Source organism: Chlamydotis macqueenii, chromosome 25, assembly GCF_036417535.1.
Source record: "Chlamydotis macqueenii isolate bChlMac1 chromosome 25, bChlMac1.mat, whole genome shotgun sequence".
Taxonomy (NCBI): domain Eukaryota; kingdom Metazoa; phylum Chordata; class Aves; order Otidiformes; family Otididae; genus Chlamydotis; species Chlamydotis macqueenii.
In genome coordinates this window covers 4,849,733-4,861,768 of record NC_141580.1, presented here as the reverse complement: position 1 = coordinate 4,861,768, position 12,036 = coordinate 4,849,733, and the positions used below count along the sequence as shown (strand labels likewise).

The 12,036-nt window shown below is 45.4% G+C and overlaps 1 protein-coding gene across 1 annotated transcript; it reads right to left on the bottom strand.

The window, feature by feature from the left end:
- Positions 1-4,682: 4,682 nt before the first annotated feature.
- Positions 4,683-9,867, bottom strand: LOC104474951 (keratin, type I cytoskeletal 19). The gene is made up of 8 exons (XM_010116717.2): positions 9,136-9,867; positions 8,291-8,373; positions 7,925-8,081; positions 7,149-7,310; positions 6,655-6,780; positions 6,196-6,422; positions 5,100-5,479; positions 4,683-4,814 (listed from the first exon to the last, which is right to left on the bottom strand). Exons 1-8 carry the CDS (start codon positions 9,865-9,867, stop codon positions 4,789-4,791), a joined length of 1,893 nt encoding a protein of 630 aa, XP_010115019.1. The 3' UTR covers positions 4,683-4,788.
- Between the last annotated feature and the right edge of the window lie 2,169 nt (positions 9,868-12,036).

The window sequence follows — 12,036 nt, the reverse complement described above, 5'->3', positions numbered from 1 at the left end:
GGTGGAAGTGATCAGATGTCCAGCCCCAAATGCAAAGCGTGCTGCAAAGCTTGATACAGAAAATCAGACTGCAGCCTTCTGTCCTCGCCGGTGGCTTTTTATACCGTGGCGGGTGGGTGTCAGCTGTGAGGCAGCCCAGCTTCCCATGGAGTTTGCCAGCCGTAGTGCTCACGCCAAAAGTGATGTGCTAAGGGAATTTTGTCTGTGGTAAGGAAAAGGCATTACCATTCTCTGCAGGTATGTCTGTGATTCACACCAAGCACGCACTGTAATTTTATGTGGGTGGCTCTTTGTTGGATATTTTGTTGGATAATATAATATCTCATAGCTTCTATTAATCTGGCAATATATCGCTAGTAATAGGAGTTAATGAAGGCTCCGCCTTGGTTGTCTGTCTCCTTCGGTCTCCTGTGTGGTGAAATTCTGTATTTCAGCTTTTTTCTTCCTCCTGTGATCGCGGACAATGATTCGTAAGGCCAGCAGCTTCCAAGGGACTCTTTGTTCATTAATTTATTTGAGATTTACATTAGCTATTTAGAAATCTAGTTTAATTTACTGAAATAAATTATTAATTTTTAAAACTACATTTCTGTGTCTGTTATGGAAGAGAACTTCACGCTGAATTTTTTGCTCTGTTGTCACTGGGTATACTGAGAAAGGTCCTGCTGGCATTTACCCTGTTTTGAAAGTGCAGGATGCTGACTGGAGTCATTTTTCTTGTTGAAGAAAACTGGATGGCAGCCACAAAAGTAGCATTTGCAAGGGAAAATCTATTCTTTCTTTTCCTATCAAGCAGCTATTGCTTTTATTTTAGCTGTTTTAAATGGACTCAGAGAAAATTGAGAGAAGAAATGTTTGATATTTCATTAAAAACAGCCATTCCTCAGAATGTATCCTTGAATTATATAATGCAGTAAAAAATAAGTTTGATGAAAACATAGGGTGCCAAGATTAGATCTGAAAAAATACAATCATCATCTGAACTCGCTACGGTGAATTCTGTTTGCCAACAGTGAGAGAAAATCTTGCAACATGAAACACAGAGTAAGAAACAATTATGTCTTTTTTTCCAGTGCCTGTGCTATACGGGATCGCAGTGCGTATGCAGTAGGAGTTGCTTTGTCCAGCTTTACTCATCAAGCTTCTACGAAACTGAGAAAAGCCTTGAACAGAAACAACTTCTTAGGATTCCAGCTGTGCGTTAAATATTGGCACTGTGACTCCTACCGAAGAGTCGTTTGGCTACTGCACAGGGAGCAGGAGGAGCTGGTGGAACCTGCTGGGAATCACCACCTCAACATCAGCTTATCCACAGTGAGGGAGGATGAATTCAACCTAGAAGTATTTTAGGAAGAGATTCCGTGTTCCAGAAGAAATAAACCCATTAAAATTAGCAAAGGAGAAGTGAGAAGGGGTTGAGTCATCTGCACATGAAGGTAGGCATCAGAGGAGGGAGTAGGAGTGCTTGAATTTGAAGACAGTGTCCCTTTGTGTGCCCCATAGATGTCAAAAGAGTTGGCGCTGAGGTCCTGAACCTTTAGATGGAGCTTTGCTCTTGGTGTGTAGCTGCTGCCAGGCAGCTTCTCAAACACCCTGTGAGACCCCACTCCCACCTGCATGACTCCCAGAGCAGCACGGGCACCAAAAACTGCTCACAAACAGGATTCCTGCTCCCAGCATGCCTCTGAAAGCCGACAGACAACTACTTGAGAACAGTACAGCCTCACCCTGGGTGAAGCCGTATTCTTGTAGAGTCTTCTGGTATTGTTTTTTTTTAACGGGCTTTTGTATATCCATATATCTCATTTTCTTCTTTTATCATGAGAATTCTATAGGACGGCTTGTCAACAAAATGCTGTGGAATTGGAAGAGGAGGGGTGTGAACTGTTACCCCTAGAGTGTTATCTGCTCTCTGTAAAGTGCTTCATTTTTAGAGGCTCAATATGCGATAAGATAAAGTTGAGGTGCTGGATCCCAGAGCTTGAACTCAGCTGCCTGTGGCGTGTCCTTGCAGATCCTGCCAGTGGCTTCCGGAGAACCGAGACATGCTGGCTCTGACTCCGGGAGGAAAGGGACTTCAGTATTGGGAAATGCTCCTTGAGACAGAAACAAAATGTTGAACTTAAAGGGAAACTGAATAATGAAAAATATCTGCAAAATTACGACTTAGCAACTTTTTGTCAACCAACTTTAATTAGCCCCAAATTTCGTAGTTCTTCATGGAAGGCACCAGCTATATTCCATTCCTCCAGACATTCTCACTGTCTAGATGCACAGGGATTCCCTCAGTCTTTGTCTGAGATACAGTGAGTTCCTTATTCCCCTCTGATACTCTCTTTTAATTTCCTTAGCCACACCAAAGACTTTCTTCTGAAAATTCTTCATTCCCTCTCAGCGTGGTCTCTTACCGGGTGCTGTCTCCACTCGGCCTGTTTGCACCTCTTCTGAACTCCATCAGATGGTGTGCAGCACTTAGTGCCTGGTAATGACAAGGCAGGAAAAGAAATGCTCTTTAAAGGTGGATGTGAAGTGCAGATGGACATCTGTGGCGGTAGCTGTAGCGCAGGCGGTGCAAGTGGTGACAGTGTAGTTCCCTCTAGAGGGCTCCGGCATGCGCACAGCTGGTAACTTCGAAATGATCCCCGTTCCATTTGCTGTGAGCATCCTGTCTCTTTCTAGGTTATGCGTGTAGGCCGAGTATCCAAACCAAAGGAGTAGAAATCAGAGTTACTAGATCTCATTCTTCCCGTTGTGTGCCGCTGGAAGTATTTGCGTAGCACGAAGTCTGTTACAAGTCTGCAAAGCCTCGTTCATGCAAGCACAACGTAAACGGTTTGGTGTAGGTCAGGTGTTTCGGTTTCCCGGCATGGTCTCCAAGCGCTGAGAAAGTTTCCATGGCAGTGTGACCTGTATTTCTGGAAATTAATTTGGCATCTGTTCTCTCGATCCACACCCCTGTCTGTTGACCTGTTTGACCTCTGATCAATGGTAAAACAAACCCCTCTTCCACAAACCCCCCATCTTCTTTGACTTTTTCCCCACTCAAGGCCACTCCCCAAGCACACAGCCTGCCAGTCCACGTGTAAGAGAAACACATGCTTTGCTCCCGCGGCCTGGGGGGGATTTTGGCCCCTCCTTTGCCCAGGATAGGTGCCAGGAGACTGGCATGCCGGGCAGGCACTGGTATTTTATGCTCCCTACCAGATTTTCCACTGCTGGGTTTACTTGCAAGCTGCCCAGCCTGTAGGTCTGTGTTGTCTGGGTGGCAGCTGTACAGTGGACTGAGACCTTCAAATGAGTCTGAGGAACTCAGATGCTAACTTCTCATTGAAATCAATAAAGCCGTAGTTTGTGATCTGTCTGCTTGGGCAGCCCTATCTCCTCCAAAATATCATACAGAAATACCTGAGATTCCTCAAACGTGTCCAGGAAACTGCTTTGCAAGGCTGAGAACGATACATTTCGTTTCCTTTGATCTCTGAATTTGTTAGTCTCCAGAAGGCAAAGCTATTTTTGTCAACCCAGTCTCTGGAAATGGGTTTTATCCACGGAGGTGGGCTGCAAGGAAACGAGCTGCTGTTTGTTTTCATGAACAAAGTTGTCCCAGTCACTGGAGAAAGCTGTACTGTAATTTCTTTGAAATAATAACTCCCAAAAGATCACTAGTAACGAGAGAGTGCTTTCTGATGGTTTGTTTGTTTCTCTGAGCTGTTGCAGCAGCCAAGCAATCCATTTATTTGCAGAGTGTAGTCAGGAATGCTGTTAAGTAACAACAGTTGGATGTGGTTGAAAGAGTTTCTGCTCATTTTCTTCACCTTGCAGATCTTCCTGTATCTAAAAGAGACCATTCCAGGTGCTTTCATGGGTACTGCGTTTGCCACAGGTAGAGGGCAAGGATTGCTGGTAGTGTTACCATTTGATGGAGGAGAACTTTGTAAAGATCCTGTAAATTCTGTTTCCTTTTAACTTCTTTTTTGTGTCTGTTCAAAACCAGATCCCTAGTTTGTGCGTTTCCAGTTTAAACTGGTGAGTGTCAGTTAAGTTTTTGTGAATCACAAATGGAAACATTCCTTTCATTTTACCATCACGGTTCTGGGTTCTGTGATTATTCATGTTTCTTTGTGTGAGGTGGGGTGGGCACTCATCTGATGCCAAGGTGATTAGCACTCACCCAGTGCTGACATTCTGCCGTCTCTTCTGGGCTGCTATCCATCTGCCCTTGAGTCCTAGAGCTCAGCTCCACATCTGGCACATTATTAAAAAGCAATGGCAGAACACAGGGTGCTCCAAGAAGATGATGATCTGCCCTGAATGCTCAGAAATTGTGCTTTAACTCTAGATTTTATTATCAATTGTTGTAATGTGTCATCAGCTTTTCTCCCTGGAGGTGTGTGCTGGCACGGCTTTGTATTTTCTTTTTAAGTGTTTACACCTACAGAACAGAAGAAAACCTACACGCGGGATTCTGGTTGCATCAGACAGAAATGAAATTTTATTAGCCACATTTTCCTGATACAGAACAACCCGAGTAACAGACAGGTTGAATCTGTGAAGCAAGCAGCCCAAGTGCCAATGATTGAAGCCACAGAGCGTCCCAGGCAGAAGCGGTGCATAGCGTGCGTGGGGTTGGGCCGGTGGCCCATCTGAGCAGCATCTGCTAGGTGGCATCAGCAACGGTGAGGAACTGCTCCAAGCGTCTGTCTTGCCTGAGGTGCATGGGGAATGTCGAGGATTTGGGCCAATTTCTGTTTGGAAGGTCTTGCGCTGTAGGATCCTCAATGTATGTTCTTAGTCAAAAGATTTTCTTCCGTACCCTGTTTGGAAATAAAGCAAGCATGAATTTCTTCAGTACTGGGTTTTAACTACGTGATCAGCTGATGTCACCCACAAAATTGCATAGAAATTGAAGGTGTATTTCCTAAGCGGAGTTGATCCTTTGCCCACAAAGAGGAAAGAATTTTTAACAAAAGTAAATCTAACACTTTCAGAAATGTTAGTTTGTCCTTGGTATCGTTTACCTGCGAAGAGCACATCGCTGCAGTGTATAAATTAGTGAGGATGGGACTGAGGGAACAGTGTGCCCATACAACAGTTCTCACCTTGGCTTTCACCACCGCTTCTGCAGCCCTGAGACTGGGAAGATGATGAGTAGGAGTGGGAACTGCTGACACCTCCTGAGATCCTTCCTCCTCCTCCTCCTCCTCCTCCAACAATGCTGCATCCACCGCCGCTTCCGCCTCCGATTCCTCCACTTCCTCCTCCCATTCCTCCTCCGCCACTTCCCCCTCCAATTCCTCCTCCCATTCCTCCTCCGCCACTTCCTCCTCCAATTCCTCCTCCCATTCCGCTGCCGGAGGAGATGCTACCACCTCCATATCCACCACTCATGCTACCACCTCCTCCTCTTCCTCCTCCAGAATAGCCACCACCTCCTATTCTACCACCTCCCATGCCTCCTCCCATTCCTCCTGCTGGGATCCTGCAAAGAGAGAGAAAGAAGGAGAAAAAAAGTTAATCAGATGCAATTTTTCTCTCAGAAGGAAATCTGTCTACAGATAGTGCACAGAAGCCTGCGCTGCTCTTCTCTGTACTCCTTTTAGAACCTGCCACAGATGAGCAAGACAGCGGATGCAGTGCCAAAAATCAACCTCCCTTGCAATTCCAGCTTGAGTGCAAGAGGCTTTGCTTTCCCCATGTTCTTCTCAGATATTTCTTGCAAGATTTAGCATTGCTGCCTTATCAATGCATGGTGTCACTGCGCTCCAGACTGGAAAGGCAGGAGATGAAGCTTTAGCTGTACCTTCAGGTGCCACATATGAGCTCTTAGGAATGACTGTGGTCATTCTTTGCTTACAGTCCCTTGCAAGGGGACTTCTGTCTGTCTGGTTCCTGGCCTTTTCTGGAGTCAGGGTACAGGTAAGGGTAAGGCTCTGTTTGGGGGTTTCCCCGTTCAGCCGCAAATCAGTAGTTCAGAATTTCTGCATTAATTTTTCCTCACGTTATTTATATTCTGAACAGGTTTGCCAAGAAATGAGTAGCACCTCAGACCTGGGAGGCGATGGGTTGAGATGGCTGAGTTAGCCTCATTTCAGTACCAAATCTGTTTTGCAAATCTAGACTGTTCATTTCCTGACTTTGTGACTCATCTAGCTCTGGGTTTTACAGTATGCTGTGTTCTTCTCTCAGGTTACATACACAAGGTCTTGCTGCCCTTCCTCAAGCAGCGCCCGGTACTGAGCGATCTCCTGCTCCAGGCGCGTCTTGATGCCCAGGAGCATCTTGTACTCTTCGTTCTGACTCTCCATCTCGCAGCGGATGCTGGCCAGCTCCTCCTCCAAGGGGGCGATCATCGCCTGGATCTGCTGCAGCTGCATGTTATAGCGACGCTCCGTGTCTTCCAGGTTGGATTGCAAAGAATCCACCTGCAAATGGGAAATTAAATACAGTGTTTGTGGGAATGGGGCAAGTTTAACTCTTCTTTGTGGAAAAAAAATGAGAGCTTCACAAACCAGAAAAAAGTGTATCTTGGAAGATAAGTAATCCAGCATCCCATTCTCTATAGCTGGAGTACTTTCTAGGTGTAACTGGTCTTTCGTTTCAGTGACACATACAGCCTGTGCCACGGGTACAGCAGAAGCAAACGCCTTTACTTACCATGCTGAGTTGGGACTGCAGCTCAATTTCCAGGCTTTGATATTCGCGTCTCAGCTCAGAGATCTGTTGGTTGCTTGATTGTATCTCCTGGCCACTGGAGTGGACTTGTTGATTAACTTCTTCCATCTGAAAAATTCACATACAAAACTGAGGCATTTTTGGGAATAAAAAAAACATTGTGGGGTTATCATAAAAGCACGGAGAAAGCAATTAATAAGGAAAGATGTAATGTAGACTGACTGTGTGCATTGCCCACGTGCCCCTCAGTGAGCTCACCCGGGGTGATTCACCTTGTTACTGGGACACAGGGGTGCTCCATGCTTTACCACACAACCTTAATACTCCAGAACTGACCTGGTACAGTAAATTGCTTAGAGTCACTTAAAGTTAATGTCCCTTAAATAATACATGATGTCTTGCCTTTCCTCTACTGGGTGTAAATAGGTCAAGTTCTTTGTGAAAGATTTAGTAACCGAAAAAACCCTGTGCTTTACCTTGGTTTCATACCAGCTTTCCACCTCCCTCCGGTTGTTCTCAATAAGCCGTTCGTATTCACAACGCATTTCATTTAATTTCTCCATCAAATTAATGCCAGGAGTAGCATTGACCTCCACATTGACATCACCACCAGATTGCGTTTGCAGTCCTTTCATTTCCTGAAAAGAAAACACAAAAAATCTCACCAAGTTCTCAACGGGTGAAGGCAAGGAGGCATACATTTCAAATAAAGAAGAAGAAAAGGACATAAATCCTCCAGCAGCCGTATCGCTCCTGCAAAGGGGGCCTCCTCTGCCATTCTGCCATTCCTGAGCCAACCTTCACAGTGAACAACAGCCAGGCACCACATACACATTGACCCTGATGGTTTCTCCTCAGGGTCGTAAGGAGTTTGGTGTAGCTCGCTCTTTGTGAAAATCCTTGTACATATTTTTCTCCTCAATGGGAAATATCATTGCAGACAGTATAAATCTTTTCTTTGGACTCCTCCCTATGTTCTGTCCAATTTTCCTTCCATGAGTTCAGCAACAAACTTGTACTTTGTACTGAAAAACATTCCTTTCCCCGGTCTCATTTTAGGTGTCTTACTACATCAGCTGCAGGCAGCTATGGATGCTAGAAACTCCTGAAAATCAGAGCCAGGTTGTGTTAAGTTGGATGATCAAAGCCAGCGGCCAGAATCTGGTGGTGGAAGAGGAATTTCCTACTGCCACAGGAAATTCTGAGTGCCGAGTTTTCATTGGTTATTATTTTCAAGTGTGGAGAAACTTACCTCTTCATGGTTCTTCTTAAGGTAGATCAGTTCCTCTTTTAGGGATTCAAACTGTGTCTCCAAGTCAGATCTGGCCAGAGTCAGTTGATCCAAAAGCGGGCGTAATCCATTGATGTCACTTGCCACGCTCTGGTGCAGGGTGTACTCGGTTTCGTATCTAAACAACAGACGAAAAGACAGTAACGGTGCTGCCAGCTCTCTTTATTTGTTATCCTGATTATGAAGTTTCCATCAGTACATCCCAGTGATTCTATATTCTGCCCTTGGAGCTGAGAGGCTGTAGCATCTACCAGGGTTAATGGATGATATGAACTCCTGGGGGTAAAGGGAGGGCAGGTGGAACGGGACGGGAAGGGAAAGACTCACTTCAGCCTGAAGTCATCCACAGTCATTCTGGTGTTGTCAATGTCAAGAAGGATCTTGTTAAGGTCCACGTTTGCACCAATAATCTGAAATGGAGAGGGCAGATGTTATTCAGTCGATTGGCTTTTCAGTCGGATATACAGACCAAGGGAAGCAGTACTTGTGCATAAACACGCTTCAGAATAGCTTTGCGGTGTAGCACTCCTCACGAGTGCTGCAGGAGCTACGTATAAATGTATTGCTTCCAGTTAAAAGAAAGTCCCTCTGCTGTCCATTTTAGTTTACAAATATCCATTAAAAAGGTAATACCGTGTTGGAAAGAATAACTAAATAAACTCCTCATTTTCCAAAAACAGCGGGAAAATGCAATTCCCATTGCATTTGGCAACAACCGTACTCATGTAGGAGATGTGGGACTGTCAACTGGCTGAGGGCTGGCGTTAGGCTAAGCGCACACGTTGGCTTGTCCTTCACAGAAAGCTGCCACCAGTGTGGCCACCACTAGCACAACGGAAGCAGGCAGTGATTACATCTCCTGTTCAAGAGAGCGAGGAACTAACAAGCAAGAGCACGGCGCTGAAGGGAGCACTGGGCAGGTCGCATAATGGTGCGCAAGTAGTGATCTACCGTTGCACCAAACCGTGCCACCGGCTCCAAGTACTAGCGTGCCAGAATACACATATCACCCACAACGGAGAGAAACTGGTAGTCAAGCTTTCTCTCTCCCAGTCTGCTTCCAGGCTAAAACAAAGCAGGGAATATATCGCCCCAAAGAGCGATATTGTGCTGCAGGAGGCAGGTGCCGTTCTAACGAAAATCTCTTCAAAGTTAGTCAAACGAGATCATACCTGGTTTTGTAGTTCTTCAATTGTTCTGTAATATTGGCTGTAGTCCCTGGTACCAGTGGGACCTTGATTTTTATACCACTCCCTGATCAGTTGTTCAAGTTGAGTATTTTCCTCCTCCAAGCGTCGCACTTTATCCATGTAAGAAGCTAGGCGATCGTTAAGGTTCTGCATGGTGAGCTTTTCATTTGTGGAGAGCAAGCCAGAATCTTCACCAAACCCCACTCCACCAAAGCTACCTCCACCATAGCCACCACCACCGTAGCCGCCACCACCGTAGCCGCCACCACCATAGCTGCTACCACCAAAGCCACTAAATCCACCTCCACTATATCCACCTCCACCAAAACTACCTCCACTGAGGCCAGCTCCATAACCACCTCCCATTCCCCCAAAACCACCTCCACCTGATCCAAATCCTCCTCCCATACTTCCACAGCTCATTCCTCCTCCATAGCTACCACCACTCATTCTCCCACCATAGCTACTGCGGCTAATCCTTCCACAACTGCCACTGCTAAAGCCCCCTCCATAGTTGCTCCTGGAAACTCCTCCACCAAAGCTTCTCCCAGAAAAGCCTCCGCTTCCTCCAGAAGAGGTGTATCTTCTAGTGGACACTGAGGAGTATCCACCAGACTTCCGTACTCCACAGCTGCTACCCCCTCCACCACCACCACCACCACCACCTCCGCTGCTAATTCTAGTACTAGACGAAGACTTAGTGCCACAGCTCATAGTGACAGCAGGTAGGAGTCCAACCACAATCCCAAATTTAGGTGCACAGCCTGATAAGATTCAGGACTGCAAATTTTCATCCCCACCTCTCTCTATTTATACTTTTGACAGTGGGTGTCACCATCAGGGTGTTTCTTTCTCCCGGGGCATTTACCAACCTTGTTGTTTGTGCCAAGAATAATTTGCTGAACAGTATTTTTGTGCTGGTATCTCGGGCAATCTAGCCCATCGCTGGGCTTGTGGTGTTTGTTTAAGATTGAACGTTTCATTTCTTTTGGGTGGCATTCTTTGCATTGAGCTTTTTTGGGAATAAATAAATAAATTTGCCTCATGCAGCCTGGATCTGCTTTACGATGGAAAAGCCGCTTTATTCAGGATCCTGGGGAAGCTAATCTGGAGATAACGTGCACTTGATGGAACAACATAGAGAGAATTTTTGTTCCCAGTTCTTCCCTAAAATAAAGATGACGCCCGGATCTCTGATGTTAGACCATGCATTATTTGTTCAATTATTAATCTACCTTCTTTGCTAAAATTTCTCTAGCTGCTGTTGTCAGACTACTTTTCTCTTTTACTCTTTCATATTTTGTGCATTCCAGATCTTCTACTCTGCTTCTGTTATTTTTCTCACTGTGCACGGTAGTGCAAGAGTTTTATTCATAGCTCTGCTTATCCCCTTTATTTAGATTACCCAACTTGTACATCCCTGCCATTATAGAATTTAATTTATTTATGAGAGAAGCCTATTTCAAGCAATACAGTGGGATTCTTGTTTAAAAATCAAAATCCTTCCTTTGTGAAGAAAGTGATGATACAGCACAGTAGATAGCTACGTCCTGAAAATCAAAGAGAAAAAAAATATTGCTTTTTTTTCACCAAAGAGCTATTGATCTAAAATAGTAGGAAGATTAACTGTATTATAAAGTCAATTGTAGCACAATTAGAATCTGTATTCATGCAGACAATGACATATAAATACTTTGTGGGAGGACCTTTTATGATTTAATATAAAATTGCTCATCCTCTCTTGTCAGTGTCACATAGTGCTCTCAGTGCGGAGATCCTCAAGACTCTGCAATAGTGTCCAGAGAGAAAAACTGAAGGACTCTGTACACAAATCAGCTGAAATTAGACTGTTGAGACCGCAGAAGAAGTTACTGCGTACTGCAGTCTTGCACTGATCCCCAGCAGCTCGCCCGAGCTGGGCTCTAAATGGCTCCCACCCCCAGCTCGTAGAGCTGATGCGAGTGCGGGATTGCATGGTTCTGAAAAATCTGTGAGTCTGAGTTTGGGAAGCAGCGCTGGCTGACTCCTTGGCTCCCGAAGACTGTCCTCTCCAAAAATATGCTCGTGTTATAACGTTTCATCTTCGTCCTGGCTGAAAAGGAAATATGCTGCTTCAAAGGCAGAATCCCCCTTCCTCAGCATCCCCTGAGCTCTGGTCTTACACTGCAAGCTTTTCTGAGAAGTTTAGATCTGATTTTTTCCTACAGTCGAGACTTGGCGCGTGCAGCCAGCCAGGCCCTTCCGCTGAACGGCAAACAACAGCAAAGCCATCGGCGTTTGCGGTCTCGCTGCAGACGGACATCAAACTGCTAGAGTTTGTTGGGAAGAAAGCGTGTGGTGGTTTTGTTCCGTGTTACTGCCGTGTCTTCGCTGCCTGCCTTTCCCTCTGGTTACTGATCCCCTAATGCCTGTAAGCTATTTATGAAACTTAGCAATCTCCCCCCAGACCTCGGAGGCAGGGAACAAAGAGGGGCACTTCTGAGGAGCTGCCATGTGTCGGCTGTCCTTTTCTCCGCCTCTTCAACAAGAGCTCTTGGAGACGGCAGCGCAGCGCGGCCCTTGCTTTCCAAAGGCCGCCTTGATTTGGAAGCTGATCGTTGTGCTGCTTTTTACACTCTGCTATCAGCCTCCATGTGCGTGATTCTTTTATAAACTGTACTTCTGCCTCTTAACTTCTGCCTCTTAACATTTTTTATGTTAAATGAGGGATTATTTAACATTTTCTGACTGAACCCATTGCACTGTGCTTTTGCCAGCATTGCTTTATTGCTGCTTATGCAATCTCTTTCAAAAGCTCTCTGATTTTATCTTGCTATTTGATATACTCAATGGCTCTGGGATGATGAAAGATGTCAGGTAGCTTGATGATGTGATAATTTCTCC

Bases quoted from the DNA above. Each gene is read 5' to 3' on its own strand.
- LOC104474951 (XM_010116717.2), bottom strand. From the start codon at position 9,867: ATGAGCTGTGGCACTAAGTCTTCGTCTAGTACTAGAATTAGCAGCGGA. The intron at 8,082-8,290 runs GTGAGTCTTTCC...TCTGTTGTTTAG, and splicing joins GTGGATGACTTCAGGCTGAA to ATACGAAACCGAGTACACCC. The intron at 6,423-6,654 runs GTAAGTAAAGGC...TCCCATTTGCAG, and splicing joins TGCAGTCCCAACTCAGCATG to GTGGATTCTTTGCAATCCAA.